The 18,615-nt window shown below is 39.6% G+C and overlaps 1 protein-coding gene and 3 non-coding genes across 4 annotated transcripts; all 4 read right to left on the bottom strand.

Annotated features, from left to right (window-relative positions):
- Positions 1-1,222: 1,222 nt before the first annotated feature.
- On the bottom strand, positions 1,223-3,563 carry RPS12 (ribosomal protein S12). The gene is made up of 6 exons (XM_037843388.1): positions 3,475-3,563; positions 3,308-3,358; positions 3,080-3,196; positions 2,239-2,341; positions 1,702-1,803; positions 1,223-1,312 (listed from the first exon to the last, which is right to left on the bottom strand). The coding sequence occupies exons 2-6, from the start codon at positions 3,319-3,321 to the stop codon at positions 1,250-1,252; spliced, it is 399 nt and encodes a 132-aa protein (XP_037699316.1). The 5' UTR covers positions 3,322-3,358; positions 3,475-3,563; the 3' UTR covers positions 1,223-1,249.
- On the bottom strand, positions 1,411-1,540 carry LOC119541027. The gene has a single exon (XR_005218163.1). It is a non-coding gene; the product is annotated as a small nucleolar RNA SNORA33 (small nucleolar RNA).
- Positions 1,886-1,962, bottom strand: LOC119541032. Its single transcript, XR_005218167.1, has one exon. It is a non-coding gene; the product is annotated as a small nucleolar RNA SNORD100 (small nucleolar RNA).
- On the bottom strand, positions 2,805-2,876 carry LOC119541021. The gene has a single exon (XR_005218157.1). It is a non-coding gene; the product is annotated as a small nucleolar RNA SNORD101 (small nucleolar RNA).
- Positions 3,564-18,615: the final 15,052 nt, after the last annotated feature.

Consider the following 18,615-nt stretch of genomic DNA (forward strand, 5'->3'; position numbering starts at 1 on the left):
CAGTGAACAGTTTAGCTTCAGAAAGATCTTCTGGGAGGGTTAGGGGAAAAGGTCATAACAGAGGGCCCTGTGAGAGCCAAGAGTATGATAAAGATGGGTCTTAACAGTTCAAGGTACAAATCAACTTCAGTGCATAGGGAAAAAAGCCAACTCCATCGGACAGAACAAGATTAGCAAGCTGCAAAAGCTCTAAAACACTTGCATGTCACATCAATCACCCTGGTACCAGAATTTTTCCCCAGCAAAGCTCCCCTGAGCTGAGAAGCCAGACTAAATAGGAAGTATTCACCTTCCATTAGAAGGAAATTACAAGGGAATTGATAAGCAAGCTTAATTTGAGAAGGGGAAGAATTGTTTAATTTGCGGGTAATGACGTTAAACGGGTGGGCACCATTATTCAAGTCTAACTGAAGATATGAAGACTCTTAAGAAGCCAAGGAAGTAAGGGTAATTCAGTATGTATTCTTATACTTCTAAGAGACATGAAAAATAGGCAAAAAATTAACGAAGGTACAAATATTCAAAGCCAGATTTGACTCAAGCCCAAGGTCTTGACCTGTATCTGTTGGCAAAATAGCAAAACTAAGGATGGAAGTATCCCAGCTGATCAAGGATCCCAATTACAAAGCTACCAACAGCACAGCCTTACTCCAAGCACAGCCTACTTTCCACTTAGCCACGGCAGCTTGATAAGTTCCTAATACAAGGGTCATCACAATACTCCCTTAAGATTCTTGCGACTAGGCCACCTTGTGAGACACCATTAGGAGACCCAGAATTCAAGTGAACAGCGGCCATTCTGACCTTGACAAGGACTCCTTGACATTGCATCATTACTGCTAATGACCCACAGTCCAGACTCAATACTACCATCTTCATCCACTTTATTGGCCAGCTTTTGCCTTTACTGTCTTGCTCTAGGTAATTATCCATATCCATACTGGGTACCCTCAGCCCATTTCTCCACACATTAAGCAAGCAACTGGCCATACCATCTAATGCTGGCTGTCACACAATTACCTTGGCACAGGCCTGACTAGCTTTGCTTAGGACTCTCGTGTTTTAATTCTCCCCAACACTAGTCAACTGGTTGGGATCTGCAAACAAACAGCCTGTTGAAAGCCATTAGATTTTGATGCAAAAATTGTCAGTACTTTACCTAATACTTCACCCTTTATGGGGAGATACTTATTTTATTGCCCCAAATAAATAACCACAGAGATGACAAGTGAGAGCCATGTTTATTTGTTCATTTTTTGCATTTGAAATATTCTTCGATGACATCTTTGGCCTGAGATTCTTTGCCATAATCCTAAAAAAAATAAAAAATAAAATATGTAATTTTTTGCTAACATTTGAGAACTTCACTAAGTTCTTGGCACTAGTTAGAACAAAGCTTTAATAACAACGTGTTGTAGCCATTTTCAGGGACCTTAAGGACTTCAGTGTCTTTAAGGCTCGTAGCATGGCTTTACTATTGCCAGCTTTCTCTAAATTTCTGCAAAAACACATTCAGATAAGCAGAGTCATTGGCTGGCTTGAAAAATACATCTTCCACTTCTGATATGGAGGAACTGTTTTCAAGCCTCTTGACAATCAGGTTTTCCTTTTAAAGAGCCTCCATTTTGCAACTTGATTCAGATTCCACACAGGGTTATGCACGGCTACACAGCACCATCCTTACTCCTCTCAAGATCTTACCTTAACAACGACACAACTGCAACCAACCACTTTACGTGGTTTCCCCTCTCTGTCGATTTTGCAGAGGCCTACCCATTCCCCTAGTTTCTTGTTATCATCAACCTATTGGGGAGTAAAAAAAAAAAAAAAACCACCCTATTAGTATGAATCAATGCTACTTACATTAAATAAAACACAAAAGGTGACTGTAGTCAGAAATGGTGACGTGGCAGGTTTCCTCACCAGGTTCAGTAGAGGGAGCCAGTTGTCATCATGTACAGTCAATAAGATCACTTGTAACTACTTATTTTTTATTCTACACCAACATCAAAATTAGCATTTAATTCTGCATGTGTAAAATGATTATACAACTAGCTTTAGCACAGCCAACAATGTCAGGATTGTGATTTTCGGACCTGTGTAAAACTATGAGCTAGAGACTCGACAAAATTTGCCATCGTTTGATGCAAAAATCTCTATAGATAACATTAATTCTGACAGTGCCTTAAGTAGTCCAATTTTCATTAAACAAATATACATTCTCGAAATACAACTTACCTTAATTAGGTTGATTTGGTGTTCTGCGCAAAGGGCCTCCACCAACTTGACATACATAGGTTCATCACAGTTGGATGCAAGTACACAAAGATGGGCTTGGCGCCTGAAAATGCAAAAGGCTACTTGAAGAAACCAAAATTCAGGTATACAATCATTGCTTTTAATTGTTAAGGAGGTTGTGTACACTGACTATACTGGCAAAACACATGCAACATTTGTAAATGGGATCCATCTGGTTCTTACACAACCTTTTAATTCACCCACAGAAATCCTCATCTTAAGTAAAACTTACTTAAATTCAGCTCAAATAGTATTTCCACACATAAAGTTGTTTTGCCAATGCAACCGGACAAAAGAACTTTATTAGACTAAGATATTTTTACAAAGTATTCCACATGCTAATTCATTTTCCTATGTTACTAAATTCATCTAAAATCCTACCGGCTTTTCCAACTGCAAACATTACTTCAATTTCTATTATCAAGGATTCAAATGTATAAAATGGCAGATCAAACGAGATTCATCTGTTTAGTCAAAAGCACTAATCCCCACCCCACAATCTACAGGTTTGTCAGACTTCACGTTTCACTCATTAAGGGAGTGAAGGGGTATCCGACAATCTAAGTCATCATCCAAACGCTGCAGTTTTACTATTAAATGGCTACTCCCGTTTCAAATGGGCTATGATACAACTGAGTTCTGATACCTTTTCCTAGGTTTCCTGTAGAACGGATGCCATTCAGAACATCTGTCCTAACACCACGTACTTCACGCCTTCTTCCCTTGGCTGAAGTTTTGTTCCGGTTGCACCAACCCACAGTATTGAGACTGATACACGTACTTGTCTAAGGCTTTGGCAGCTTCACGGATGCCACGTGCTAAGCCATCATGGATGAGGGCGGTCTTCAGCACCTCTTGTAAAGCAGTGTTAACGTCCATTACACCTCCAGCAACAATGCTGAAACACAAGAGAATGCGAACGTCAATAATTTTCCCCAACAAAGGTTTAAGGAGGCGCACTTCGAGTGCTCCCCTGGGGCCAGCCCCCAAAACACGGCCCTGAACTCACCCTTCCTCGGCCATGGCGGTGGATTACGGGTGGAGCCGAATCTTGAAAGCACTACAACAAAAATAAGATACTAGTTCTCTAAACTATCCCACTGAAACGCAGATTACAATCTTCAAGCCCAGCCCGAGAGTACCAAACTCTTTTTCACCGTAACCACACAAACTCACCTCGAGCCTCCGCCTCCGCGCAAACCGGCGGCGGCAAGGAAAAAGACCGTACGTGCCCGCAGAACGATATTTAAGGCTTCTAAGGACCCCTGCGCGCATGTGCATTCCCGCCCACGGCAGAGGTGGCTCACGCGGTGCCGGGCCTCGGGATCTATGTTTCCTAATGGAGGAGGCTCTAGAGTCGTCCGTCTCTACTGCGCCGGTCTTTGGCGCGTGCAACAGGCACCACACGGGCAGCTTCGAGTCGTGGTCCCCTGCCGGGGGCGGGGCCTGCGAGGACCGAAGAGCACGTTCTACGGTGAGCGAGAAGGGACGAAACGGCCTGTTCTCGTGGTCTTGTCGAGACTTCGGGGCTCGACTTCCGGTTAACCCAACTGTTTCAGCCTTCGCCACACCTACGTGTGGCTGACCCGGTCAGACTGGGACATGCTGAGCGGCCCGGGCTCTTCCTTTGCTTTGTGAATGTCACTAAATCGCTCGGAGTGTTTGTCATTGTGTGACCGTCTTCAAGGGTGTGTGTGTGTTCTCAAGAACAAAGGCTGTCATGTGTTCACTCCTCTTCAGCACAGCGCAGCGACGCTTTTCTCGGCTCCGGGTTTGCTCGTAAAGTGTTGGTAAAGGTGACCCTCCAACCGCGCGCTTGGTTCCGGTTTCCAGATACTCGGTTCTAAACGAATTGTTTCTCCCGCTAGGTTGTGCCTGGAATCCGTAATCCTCGGCACATCTGTTCGTTTTGTACATTTTAAACAATCTGCTAGACATGGGGATATGGTTTGGAAACGTAGAGCAGAAAAGCGTAGTCTTTGGAAAATCCAGCATTATTTCGTTATCTCGACTTTTAATCGAGGCAACATTTTGGATTTGCAGCGCGTGGTTGGCAAATCTCTTACGTCACCCCACTCGCAAAGCGAACACGTGAGGCCCGAATGTAGTCATTACAGTCTTTTAAACTTTTTTTAGACTTATTTCCTCAAAAGGCGCTGAGCCAGTCAGCAACTATTAAGCACTTGGTTTATGTCAGTATTGTTGCCGGACTCATGAGAGCCGTGAAGAAAACAAAAATCCGTAAAGTGATAAAGAATGTCGGGAGGAGTTGGCCAAAGCAGATCCGCACTGAAATTCTAATAATTGATGTAGTTCATTTTTAACTTAAAATGCCTTCCAGTATAATATTTCATTGAAAAGTGTTGAACCTGCTTCTTGTTATCCTTGCATACCCAAAAGTTGTTCACTTAATTAAGCAAATGTTTATTCAGCTTGGTAAAGACTTTGGTAATATAAATGGAAAAAATAATCGTTTCAAAACAACATATTTATGAGGGAAAAAAAATGATGAAGTATCTTTCAGCTGATGTCATTGTGTCCAGTGTAGCCCCAGCCAACGCAGGCTTGGTTTCTAGCTTCTAATGCATGTACCTATTTTGTTAACTCAAGTCTTCTGGGCGTTTGCTTTGATGTCTCACCTTAAAATACCTTTTCTTCTCCTCACAAGCCTCCCTCCGTAAAACTGAAGCTACGTTTAAAAAAAAAAAAAAAGAAAAAACAGTTCTTCATTATAAAACTGGTTCTAACGTCAAAATTTTTATTTTTGATGAATTGAGGGTTCTTTAATACAGGTTCTCTTTGTTCACTTTTCAGAGGTTACCGCTTCTGAATCTTAGGTGTTGTTAAAGGTGGAAGACAATACTAAATAGAGGTAGTGATTAGAGCCAATCTTAAACCAGCAGATTATAATACTTAAATACTGTACTCAAATGGGAGTCTGAAATACGTATGAAAATAAATGAATTCTAAAGTTTGTTTTAGGGACAATAATGGTAATGATAGGTAATTTTGTTTGGTACTTTGTACCAGGTACTCTGCTAAATTCTTTTGTTTTAAGAGGAGTTTTATTGAGATATATTGACATGCCACACAATCCACCAAAGCATGTAATCAGTGGCTTTTAGTACAATCATGTGTGCATCACCACAATTTTAGAACGTTTTCACTACTCCAAAAAGAAAAGCTCCATACTCCTTAGCAGTCACCTCTCAATCCTCTATTCTTCTTCAGCCCTACGTAAACACTAATCCTCTATAAATGTATTTATATTTACATTTTATATAAATGGAATCATACAATATGTAGTACTTTGCATCTGGTTTCTTTCATTAGCATAATGCTTATTTTTTTCATTTTTTCTTTTTTAATTAGGTTGTACATTTTTGGAAAAGTCATGTAAAAAATAATACATTCCCTTTTACCCTGTTGTTGGCACTTTGCATTAGTATGGTACCTTTGTTACAATTGATGAAGCAATATTAAAATATTACTGTTAACTATAGTCCATAGTTTACATTAGGTGTAATAGCCAAAAACATCTTGAAAAAGAACAAAGTTACAGGACTTATATTTTGCAACTTTAAAGCATACTACAAAACTACAGTGGTAAAAAAAGCATTGTGCTGGCAGAAAGATAGATTTATTGACCAATGGAATCAAATTGAGAGTTCAGAAATAGACCCTCACATCTATGGACAATTGATATTTGGCAAGGCTGCCAAGTCTACTCGACTGGGACAGAATAGTCTTTTTAAGAAATGATGCTGGCATCCATATGTAAAAGAATGAAAGAGGACCCCATCTCCTACCTTCTACAAAGATCAACTCAAAATGTATCGAATTCCTAAATATAAGAACCTGGGCCATAAAACTGCTAGAAGAATATGTAGGGAAGCATCTTCATGATTTTGTGGTAGGCAATGGTTTCTCAGACTTTACACCCAAAACACAAGCAACGAAAGAAGAAATAGATAAATGGGACCTCAAAATTAAAAACTTTTGTGCTTCAGAGGACTTTGTGAAGAAAGTAAAAAAGCAGACTACTCAATGGGAGAAAATATTTGGAAACCATATATCCGATATGGGTTTAATATTCAGAATATATGAATTCTACAACTCAACAGTAAAAAGACAAGTAATACAATTAAAAACTGGGCAAAAGACTTTAACAGACATTACTCCAAAGAGGAAATACAAATGGCCAAAAAGCACATGGAAAAATGCTCAACATCACTAGCTGTTGGGGCAATGCAAATTAAAATCATGAGATATCATTTCACACTAGAATGGCCACTATTAGAATAAGAGAACTGCAAGTGTTGGAGACGATGTGGAGAAATAGGAACATTCATTCACCACTGTTGGGAATGTAAAATGGTGCAGCTGCTGGGGAAGACAATTTGGTGGTTCTTCAGGAAGCGAAGTACTTGAGTTCCCATATCTGGCAATCCCACTGCTAAGTATATACCCAGAAGAACAGAAAGCAGAGACTCAAACAGGCATTTGCACATCAGCGTTCATAGTGCTGCTATTCACAATTGCCAAAAGATGGGCAACTGATGAATGGATAAAATGTGGTACATATGTATGATGGAATATTAGTCAGCTGTAAGAAGGAATGAATTCCTGATGTATGCAACAACATGGATGAGCCTTGAGGACATTATGTTCATTCAGTGAAATAAGCCAGACAAAGAAGGACAAGTATTGTATGATCTCACTGATACGAACTAATTAAAATAGAGTTAAAATCTAGAATAGAGGTTACCAGGGAATAGAATGGGGGTAGAGAATGGGGAGCAGATGCCCCTTTTATTAATACGTTGTGTCCTTTGTCTCTTGTAACAGTTTTGCATTTAAAATTTATTTTGTCTAATGGTAGTGGAGTATCCCAGCTTGTTTTTTGGTTACTGATTGCATGGAATCCCTTTTTCCAACCTTTCACTTTAACATTTTGAGTCTTTGGGTCTAAGTTGAGTCTCTTGTGTATAGCATATAACATGGATCATACTTTTTTTTATCCTCTGCCAATCTGTGTCTTCTGATTGAGGAGTTTAATCCATTAACATTCAGTGTTGTTATTGTAAAGGCAGTACTTCAACCATTTTATTCATTGGTTTCTATGTGTCGTATCTTATTTTTGTCTCTCTTTTTACCTTTTTAGTTAACCTCTTCCTTCCTCTTAGCCTGCAGAACTCCTTTTAGTATTTTTTGTAGGGCTGGTCTCTAATTGATAAACTCTGTTTCTGTTTTATCTGTGAATATTTTAGGCTTCCCCTCATTTTTTTCTTATTTTTTTTTTTTTTTTTTTTTGAAAATTAAATTCAAAGTTATAGGAACCGTTGCAAAACAATACTAACCCCATACACGAATTCCATCATACCCTGACCCCCCTCCCCCGATAGCTCAATCCACCAACTTTAACATGCTGTCACATCGCTATTTCTTTCCCTCCCTATCTATCATCCATCATCTGTTGCTCTGTCTTCTGAATATACGAGAGCTAGCTGCACACATCCTTGAACATACACTATAATTCACGTATACACTTCCCGTGAACAAGAACATTCTTTTATGCAATCCCATTAAGCGCAGCTAAGAAGTACAAGAGATTCAACAATGATACAGAGCTTACATTCTTTATTTCCTTTTCTCTTATATCTCAACTGTGGTCTCTTTGAGCCACCTGTCCTCCATCCTCAATCCCATTCAAGTTCATCTTGGCATTCAGTTGTCATCTATTTAGACTTTTTTTTTTTTTCCAGTTGTGGTAACATATATACAGCCTAAATCTTCCCATTCCACTCCCTCCGTAGCCTTCTGTTAGTGGGATTAATCACATTTAGAATGTTGTAATGCTCTTTCCCACCATCCATTACTAGAAATTTCCCTTCACCTCAAACAGCAACCCTACACTCATTTCTTAACTCCCCATTGCTCCTTCCCCCATTTCTCTTAACCCAAACTCTACTTTTCATCTCTATGGTTATATTCTCTGATAATTTCTTTGTGTTTACTGTGGGGCTTAAAATTAACCTCTTAAATCCATAACAATCTTGTTTTTCTTTGATACCACCTTCACTTCAGTAGGACACATAAACTATGTTCCTATACTACTCCATTCCCCCCCTTTATATAGTTGTCTAAAATTACATATTTTACATTGAGTTCAAAACCACTGATTTGTCATTAGAGTTTGTGTATTTTATATCATGTAGGAAGTAAACAGTGGAGTTACAGTTCAAAAATTATTGACTTCTATTTGGATTCCATTGTGATTGGAGAATGTGCTTTGAGTATATTCAATTTTTTTTTTTTTTTTTTTAACTTCTTGAGGGTTGTTTTTTGTCCCAGCTTATGGTCCCTTCTGGAGAAAGATCCTTGATCACTAGAGAAAAATGAGTGTCCTGGTGATTTGGGATGTAAGGTACTATATATAATTCTCTATATCTCTTTCTCCTTTCTTTGTTTCTGTGTTGGTAGGGCTCTGTTTAGTATCTGAAGTAGGGGAGGTCTTTTATTGGCAAAGCCTCTCAGCATTTGTTTGTCTGTGAAAAATTTAAGCTCTCCCTCAAATTTGAAGGAGAGTTTTGCTGGATAAAGTATTCTTGGTTGGAAATTTTTCTCAGAATTTTAAATATGTCATGCCACTGCCTTGTCACCTCCATGGTGGCCACTGAGTAGTCTTAGTCTTATGTTGTTTCCTTTGTATGTGGTGAATTGCTTTTCTCTTGCTGCTTTCGGAACTTGTTCCTTCTCTTCAGTATTTGACAGTCTGATCAGAATATGTCTTGGAGTGGGTTTATTTGGATTTATTCTATTTGGAGTTGGCTGGGCATTTATGCTTTGTGTATTTATATTGTGTAGAAGGTTGGGGAAGTTTTCCCCAACAATTTCTTTGAATACTCTTTCTAGACCTTTACCCTTCTCTTCCCCTTCTGGGACACCAGTGAGTCTTAAGTTTGGACATTTTATTTCATCTGTCGTATCCCTGAGATCCATTTCGATTTTTTTAATTTTTTTCTCCATTCTTTCTTTTGTTTAATTTTATGTGCTGTGGACTTCTAGGACACTGAGATGTTGTTCACCTTCCTCTAGTCTTGTATTGTGAATATCCAGAGTCTTCTTAATTTGGCCAACAATTTCTTTTATTTCCATAAGATCTTCTATTTTTTTATTTACTCTTGTAATGTCTTCTTTCTGCTCTTCTAGGGTCTTCTTTATGTCGCTTATATCCTGGGCCATGGTCTTCTTGATGTCCTTTAAATCCTTTGCCATGTTTTCTTTCCTCGATTGTAGTTCTTTGATTAATTATGCGAGTACGGTGTCTCTTCTGATATCTTGATTTCTGTGTTTGGAGTTGGATTCTCCATATCGTCTGGTTTTATCATATGCATTAATATTTTCTGTTGTTTTTGGCCTCTTGGCATTTGCTTTGCTTGATAGGGTTCTTTCAGTTGTTAAAAAAAAAATACCTATCTAATTTTTCAGAAACACAGTCTGGTGGCATACACTTCCTCTAACTAACCAGCAGATGGCATCTGTGAGTCACCTGTACCCCTCAAGTCAGTTCTCCACCTTGTCTCCGCGGTGTGTGGGGAAATGATTCTTGTGGGGTTCAGTTGGAGAACTCAGTTTGGGTGTGTTGCTGGAGCCATCCGCCCTGAATATGGGGCATGTGTACAGGTGGCCAGAGAGGAAGGACAGCTTTTATATTCAAATCCCCCAGGTTCTCGGAGATTCAAGGCTGCTGCAAGAGTAAGCCTTCATTTCATTTCGGCCCCAGACCCTCTCTCTCGCTGTCCCACATACCACCGGACTTGGTGTAGCATCCCTGGGTTCTCCGAGCGGGTCCCCCCGCCCAACCACGATCCTCCAGGACCTCTGCCAAGGGAATGCCATGCTATGTCACCAGTGCACACCATCCTTCAAGGGAAGCCCTGGGATGCCGGGCCATACCGGGGTGCTTTCAACCTGATGCAAAGATGGTCAAACGGGGTGTCTCAACATCCCCCTCCTCGCACAGTTCCTCCTTCCCAGCTCCAGGACAACTGGTGGGGCTCTGGGCTGTGGGCACGGCCCCGGGCAGGAGTTTATCCAGCCCTCTGGGGAGCCAGCTGCTAGCCACGGGGTTTCTTTCTGCCGTTGGCTCGCCCCTCCATTCCCCCAGCCCCAAGGGTGTCTGCAGCGGGCTATCTTCCTGGCCAGACACCGAGAGGCTGGCCCAGCCCCCTCTTGCTGTGTTTTACTGCGTGGTTCCCATCGCAGCTGCAGCTGCTCCTGGATTTTTCCTTTTTTTTTTTTTTAGAAGAGCCCGTCGGTCTCCAAATGCCAAACCCTGGCTTCCCCAGACCACCTCATGGCTGCGGGTCTTCCAGCCAGCTTACTCGTTTCAGAATGCAGACTCCTAGTTTCACCACGTATACGGCCCCTGTGGAACTAGCAGACCTCGTCCAGCTGGTGCATCACTGTAACCGGTATTCTGGGTTACTTTCTGGTTTTTATCTAGTGTTTTTCACGGAGGTGTTTTTTTTGCCCTGTCTCACCTAGCCACCATCTTAGTTTCTCCTCCCCTCATTTTTGATGGACAGTTTTGCCAGATAAAGAATTATTGGCTGGTAGTTTTTCTTTTCCAGTATCTTAAATATATCATACCTCTGCTTTCTCACCTTGGTGGTTCTAATGAGAAATTGGCACTTAATTTTTTCTTTTCCAATTGATATTTTAATGTAATTTTATTGAAATATATTCACATATCATACAATCATCAAAAGGGTACAACAGTTGTTCACAATTTCATCATATAGTTGTGGAATCCATACCACAATCAGTTTTTGAACATTTTCATTACTCCAAAAAATGAAAACAAGAATAAAAATAAAAGAGAACACTCAGAACATCCCATACTCCTCCTCTCCACCTCATTTACTGTTTTTTAAAAAAAAGTTTTTAGTTGAAATATACTCACATACCATACAATCATCCAAAGTGTAAAAATATTGTTCACAGTATTATCATATAGTTGTGCACTTATCACCACAATTTTTTTAACATTTTCATTACTCCAAAAATAAAAATGAGAAAAATAAAAGTTAAAAGAACACCCAAAACATCCCATACCCCCTTCCTCCATATTATTCATTTACTTTTTGTCACCATTTTTCTACTCATATGTCCATACACTGGGTAAAGGGGGGTTGAGCCATAAGGTTTTCACAATCACACGATCACACCATATAAGCTATATGGTTATAAGATCGCCTTCAAGAATCAAGGATACTGGATTGCAGTTCAGCAGTTTCAGATATTTCCTTCTAACTATTCTAATAAACTAAAAACTAAAAAGGGATATCTGTATAACACATAAGAGTCACTTCCAGAATGACCTCTCTACTCGATTTGAAATCTCTCAGCCACTAAAACTTTATTTTGTTTCAAATCTTTTCCCCCTTTTGGTCCAGAAGGCTTTCTCAATCACACAATGCAGGGTCCAGGCTCATCCCCAGGAGTCACATTCCACATTGCCAGGAAGATTTATACCTCTGGGAGTTATGGCCCATGTAGGGGGGAGGGCAGTGAGTTCACCTGCCAAGTTGGCTTTAAGAAAGAAGCCACATCTGAGCAACAAAAGAGGCCCTCTGGGAGTGACTCTTAGGCACAATTATGAGTAGGCTTAGCCTCTGCTTTGCAGTAACAAGCTTCATAAGGGCAAGCCCCAAGATTGGGGGCTTGACCTACTAAGCTAGTGGTCCCAATGCTTGTGAGAACATCAGGAATTCCCCAGCTGGGGAAGTTTAATATTTTAACATTTTTCCACAGTCCCTCAAAGGGGCTGTTCTAGTTTGCTAATGCTGCCGAAATGGAAAACACCAGAAATGGTTTGGCTTTTATAAAAGGGGGTTTATTTGGTTACACAGTTACAATCTTAAAGCCATAAAGTGTCCATCAACAAAGGGTACCTTCACTGGAGAAAGGCCATTGGCATCCAGGAAACCTCTGTTAGCTGCGAAGGCACGTGGCTGGCATCTGCTTGCTTCCAGGTTGCATTTCAAAATGGCGTTCTCCAAAATGTCTGCATCGTAGTGCTCCAGTAAACTGAACAAGGCCCAGACTGAATGGATAGGGCCACACCTCCATAGAAATTATTCAGTGTTACCACCTACAGATGTGACCCTTGGGTGGGTCACATCTCCATGGACACTGAACCAATAGGTTCCAATCCAATCAACAGTAATATGTCTGCCCCCACAAGAATGCATTAAAGAATATGGCTTTTTCTGGGGGACGTATTATATACAAACCAGTACAGGGGCTTTGCAGACGCTTTTTATTCTTTGCCCAAATCATTCTGGGTTGTAGCAGGGCTTTGTGCTAACCTGTACAAACAACAAGGTCTCATTCCATAGTCAAGATTCCATGTAATTATGGCATTTGAGTAAACTGACCACACAAGTTAAATCATATAGTGTGCTACAGAAAATACAGATTTTGCACCATATAACCATCTCTTCCTTTGGCTCCACACAGAAGCCAAAGTTTTAAAACACGTTTAATATCATCCTCTACCCTTTAGTCTGATCTACCCCAATCACAACCAAGTCCAGTTTGTTCGTATGTCCAATCGAAGTCTGATCTCCTTTTCAGCCTCTTGAACAGTTGATTCATGGGGCAATGCTGACACTCACACTGCTGAACTCTGGCTCTTAGTCCCAGGTGCCACACAGACACCCAAAGCTCCAGGCACTGACCACATCACAAACAAACAGCTCAGAATCTCAAAATTTAGAAATAACTGTTACAACTCATGAATAAATGTGACTGCTGTTAGGGATTACAATCTAGAAACCTTTACATAAGCCTTTCCCTGATAACCCATGTGAGGCATTATAATGTTTGTGTTTTCATTTCTGGCTTATTTCATTCAACATACTGTTCTCACAGTCCATTCACTTCATTTCATACCCCACATTCCTTCTTGCTGCTCCATCATGCAAAAACATTCTTATATTTGTACATTTAATCACACTCATTGAGCACTCTAGGTTTCACTAAGTTATACAGTCCCAGTCTATCTTCTATCTTTCCTTCTGGTGTCGTAAAGATCCCTAACATTCCTCTTTCAACTGTATTCACAGTCATTTTTTTTCAGTGTACTTACAATATTGTGCTATCCATTTCTAGAGCTACACAATCCTCTAGAACATTCTATACTCTTTCAACATCAAATGCCCGATCTCTACCCTCTTTCTATCTCCTGATATCTTAATTTCTACACTTGTCTCCAAACCGCTCTCTCCTGTCTTTTCCTATCTGTCTGTAGCACACCCTTTAGTATTTCCTATAGAAAAGGTTTCCTGTTTGTAAACTCTTTCAGTGTCTGTTTATCTGTAAATATTTTAAACTTCCCCTCATTTTTGAAGGACAGTTTTGCCGGATATAGGATTCTTGGTTGGCAGTTTTTCTCTTTCAGTATCTTAAATATGTCATACCACTGCCTTCTCACCTCCATGGTTTCTGCTGGGAGATCCTCATTTAGTCTTATTGAGCTTTCCTTGAATGTGATGGATCGCTTTTCTCTTGCTGCTTTCAGAATCCTGTCTTTGACATTTGAAAATCTGATTAGTAAATGTCCTGGAGTAGGTCTATTTGGATCAATTCTGTTTGGGGTACAATGTGTTTCTTGGACCTGTAATTTTATGTCTTTTACAAGAGTTGGGAAATTTTCATTGGTAATCTTCTCTATTATTCCTTCTGTTACTTTTCCCTTCTCTTTCCCTTCTGGGACACCTATAACATGCATATTCATGCACTTCATGTTGTCATTCAGTTCCCTGAGACCCTGCTCATATTTTTCCATTCTTTTCCCTATCTGTTCCTTTGTGTGCAAGATTACATATGTCCTGTCCTCCATCTCACTGATCCTTTCTTCTGCCTCTCCAAGTCTGCTGTTGTATGTCTCCATTGTGTTTTTCAAGTCTTCTATTGTGTCTTTCATTCCCATAAGTTCTGCCATTTGTTTCTTCAAACTTACAAATTATTCCTTATGATCCCACAGTGTCTTCTTTATGTCCTTCATCTCTTTTGTCACATTCTCTCTCACCTCACTGATTTGATTTAAAATATTTTTTGAACATCTATAAATAGTTGTTTCACCTGCTGAATCTCAGCTGAAATGTAAGTTTTTTTCTTTTGACTGGCCATATCTTCCTCTTTCCTAATGTGGCTTATAATTTTTTGCTGGTGTGTTGGCATCTGATTTTCTTGATTGGTTTTATTCTGGAGGTTGTTTTCTCTCTTTTGCCTAAAGTTTTTTTGTTAGTTGACTTTGATCTCTATCTTTTCTTTTTTCTCTCCCTGGCCAGTTTTCAGGTTGACTGTGTCCCCCAGTCTTCCCCCCAAATCAGGTGTCCACCATGGCCTGCCACAGGGATGGGAAGTAGGCACTGGGCACCCTAGCAAGTTCACTGTGTGTAGTAACAAATCTGCTGGCTTACAGTGGTGCTTTATTTTCCACGGGCTGGCAAGACCCGGGTTTGTTTTGGAGCCCTCCTTTAACAGTTGGATCTTCCCTATTTCTCAGGGAAAACATGGCTGGGTTTCCATACAGGGCTTGTAGACTGTCCAGCAGATGGCTATTTGGTAACTTAATCATCCTCAGAGGCTGCTTTGCACAGGCTTTATTTGACCCAGCCAAGTGAAACTCTGGGATTCCTATGCCCTTACTTTGCCGGCCAAAATCTGGCTTAATGTGGGGCTCTCTCAGCTGACCCAGCACTCAAGCTGTCTCCAAGGCAAGTAAACAGCCACTGCCTGCTGCTTCCCTCAAGGTTGAGGAAGGACTTTCAGACCCAGGGCTGGAAACACATCTCTGTCCACATTTTCTCAGTTTATTTGTCCCTACTGATCTGGGCCTTGAAATGTCTTCCTCTGTCCACTGGGTCTTCAAACAGTGAGGGTATTTTTCACTGCTATGAGATTTTAAAATCTGTGTCCCTGGTGGGAGGGTTCCCATCCACTGTTTCTGTCCCTTTCTCACACAGAGACAAAGTGAGGGGGAGGGGAGACGACTAGCTGGTTTGGGACAGAAAATTCCTACCTGATATTTCTTTCTTCAATTCAGCATTTGCAGGGTCTTTCTCCAGTCTATATCATCCTCCAGAGTTTCAAACAATTCAGAATTGTCCTTTTCTTCATTGAATCTCCGGAGAGAAGTTTTCAGTAGCTGTTTATGTCACCATGTTGATGAAGTCACCCTGGCACATAATTTTTTGGAGTTCCTTTGCATGATGAATCACTTTTCTCTTGCTGCTTTCGGGATTCTCTCTACATTTGTGGCATTTGACATTGTGATCAGTATGTGTCTCAGAGTAGGTCTATTAGGATTTATTTTGTTTGGAGTATGTTTTCCTTTTAGACATGTATATTTATGTCTAGGCATCTGATTATCTTGATGGCTTTACTCTGAAAGTCAGTTTCTCTCTCTTGCCTAGGGTTTTATTGTTGAATGGCTTTGTGTTAAGTCTCTTCTTTGGTACTTGGTTCAAATTATTCTAGACCTTTAGAATTGCCCATTTTTTAACAGTTCAGAGTTTTTAAGCTCCTCTCCATCTGATTCTTGCCATGGGTATGTGGTACAATTTTTTATTTGTGCAATTGTTTCACCCCCAGAAGAAAGTTTCCTTTCCTTTGTTCCTTCTCCAGGAATCATGGATCTGTTCTGTTTGTTTTGTTTTGCCTCTAAAGTTGTTTCCCCCCCCTCCTTTTTTTTTTTTTTTTTTAATGTCCAAATACTTTTTTTTTTTTATTTTTTATCATCATTTTATTGAGATATATTCACATACCACGCAGTCATACAAAACAAATTGTACTTTCGATTGTTTACAGTACCATTACATAGTTGTACATTCATCACCTAAATCAATCCCTGACACCTTCATTAGCATACACACAAAAATAACAAGAATAATAATTAGAGTGAAAAAGAGCAATTGAAGTAAAAAAGAACACTGGGTACCTTTGTCTGTTTGTTTCCTTCCCCTACTTTTCTACACATCCATCCATAAACTAGACAAAGTGGAGTTTGGTCCTTATGGCTTTCCCAATCCCATTGTCACCCCTCATAGGCTACATTTTTATACAACTGTCTTCGAGATCCCCCCCCCTTTTATTTTATTTTTTTAAATTTTTATTTTGAAATAAATTCAAACTTACAGCAACAGTTGCAAAAATAATACAAACCCCATACACAGAACTCCAGCATACCCCAACCCCCCTCCACAAATACCCCGATCTACCAACTTTAATATTTTGTCGCTATACCATTTCTTTCTTTCCCTCCCTCCTTGTTTATCATCCATCATCTATTGCTCTGTCTTCTGAACATATGAGAGCAAGTTGCACACATCCTTGAACAAATAATATGATTCACATATACATTTCCTATGAACAAGAATATTCATTTCTGTAATCACATTAAGTGTAGTTAAGAAGTTCATAAAATTTACATTCTATATTTCATTTTTTTCTTATGTCCCAATTGTGTCCTTTTGAGCCTTTTCTCCTCTAAGATCTCATGCAGGATCATCTATGGCATTTAATTATCATCATCTATTTAGACTGTCTTTTCAATTGCGGAAACATATATACAGCGTAAATCTTCCCCTTCCAACCCCTCCCAAGCATTCCATTTAGTGGGATTAATCACATTCACAATGTTGCAATGCCATCACCTTCCCACCATACATTTCTAGAAATTTCCCTTCACCCCAAACAGAAACCCTACACTCATTTCTTATTAACTCCTCATTGCCCTTTCCCCCACTTCTCGTAACCCATACTCTGCTTTTCATCTCTATGATCATATTCTTTGATACTTTCTTTGTGTTTACTGTGGGGCTTAAATTTAACATCTTAAGTCTATAACAATCTTGTTTTCTTTGATTCAACTTGACTTCAGTAGAACACATACTATGTTCCTATACTCCTCCATTCCCCCACCTTTATGTAGTTCTTGTCAGAAATTACATATTTTACATTGTGACCAAAACCACTGATTTATCATTGCACTTTATGTATTTTATATCCTGTAGGAAGTAAATAATGGAGTTACAAATCAAAAATACAGTTGTATTGGTATTTATATTTACCATGTGATCTTTACTGGAAATCTTTATTTCTTCATGTGGTTTCAGTCAATTGTTTAGTGTCCCTTCCTTTCATCCTGCACAATTCCCTGTAGCATTTCTTATAGGACTGATCTACTGGTGATGAAGTCCCTCAGCTTTTGATTATCCAGGAATGTTTTCATCTCCCCCTCATTTTTAATCCCCAGGTGTTGGTGAATTTTCTGTCTCTTATGATTATTGACTTCTATTTGTATTCCATTGTGGTCAGAGAATGTGCTTTGAATAATTTCAATTTTTTTAAATTTATTGAGGCTCATTTTATGTCCCAGCCTATGGTCTATTCTGGAGGAAGTTCCATGATCACTAGAGAAGAATGTGTATCCTGGTGATTTGAGATGTTACATTCTGTATATGTCTGTTAAATTTCTCTATATCTCTTTTTCCTTTCTTTGTCTCTCTGTTGGTAGGGCTCCCTGTAGTATCTGAAGTAGGGCAGGTCTTTTATTAGCAAAATCTCTCAGCATTTGTTTGTCTTTGAAAAATTTAAGCTCTCCCTCAAATTTGAAGGAGAGTTTTGCTGGATAAAGTATTCTTGGCTGGAAATTTTTCTATCTCAGAATTTTAAATATGTCATGTCACTGCCTTCTCACCTCCATGGTGGCCACTGAGTAGTCACTACTTAGTCTTATGTTGTTTCCTTTGTATGTGGTGAATTGCTTTTCTCTTGCTGCTTTCAGAACTTGTTCCTTCTCTTCAGTATTTGACAGTCTGATCAGAATATGTCTTGGAGTGGGTTTATTTGGGTTTATTCTATTTGGAGTTCGTTGGGCATTTATGCTTTGTGTATTTATATTGTGTAGAAGGTTTGGGAAGTTTTCCCCAACAATTTCTTTGAATACTCTTTCTAGACCTTTACCCTTCTCTTCCCCTTGTGGGACACCAATGAGTCTTATATCCCTGAGATCCAATTTGATTTTTTTTATTTTTTCCCCGTTCTTCCTTTTGTTCTTTCATTTTCCATTCTGTGGTTCTTGAGGTCACTGAGACATTGTTCAGCTTCCTCTAGTCTTGTACTATGAGTATCCATAATCTTTTTAATTGGTCAACAGCTTCTTTTATTTCCATAAGATCATTTATATTTTTATTTACTCTTGCAATTTCTTCTTTATGCTGTTTTAGGGTCTTCTTCATG

This window comes from Choloepus didactylus, chromosome 7 (genome assembly GCF_015220235.1).
Source record: "Choloepus didactylus isolate mChoDid1 chromosome 7, mChoDid1.pri, whole genome shotgun sequence".
NCBI classification, from domain to species: Eukaryota; Metazoa; Chordata; class Mammalia; order Pilosa; family Megalonychidae; genus Choloepus; species Choloepus didactylus.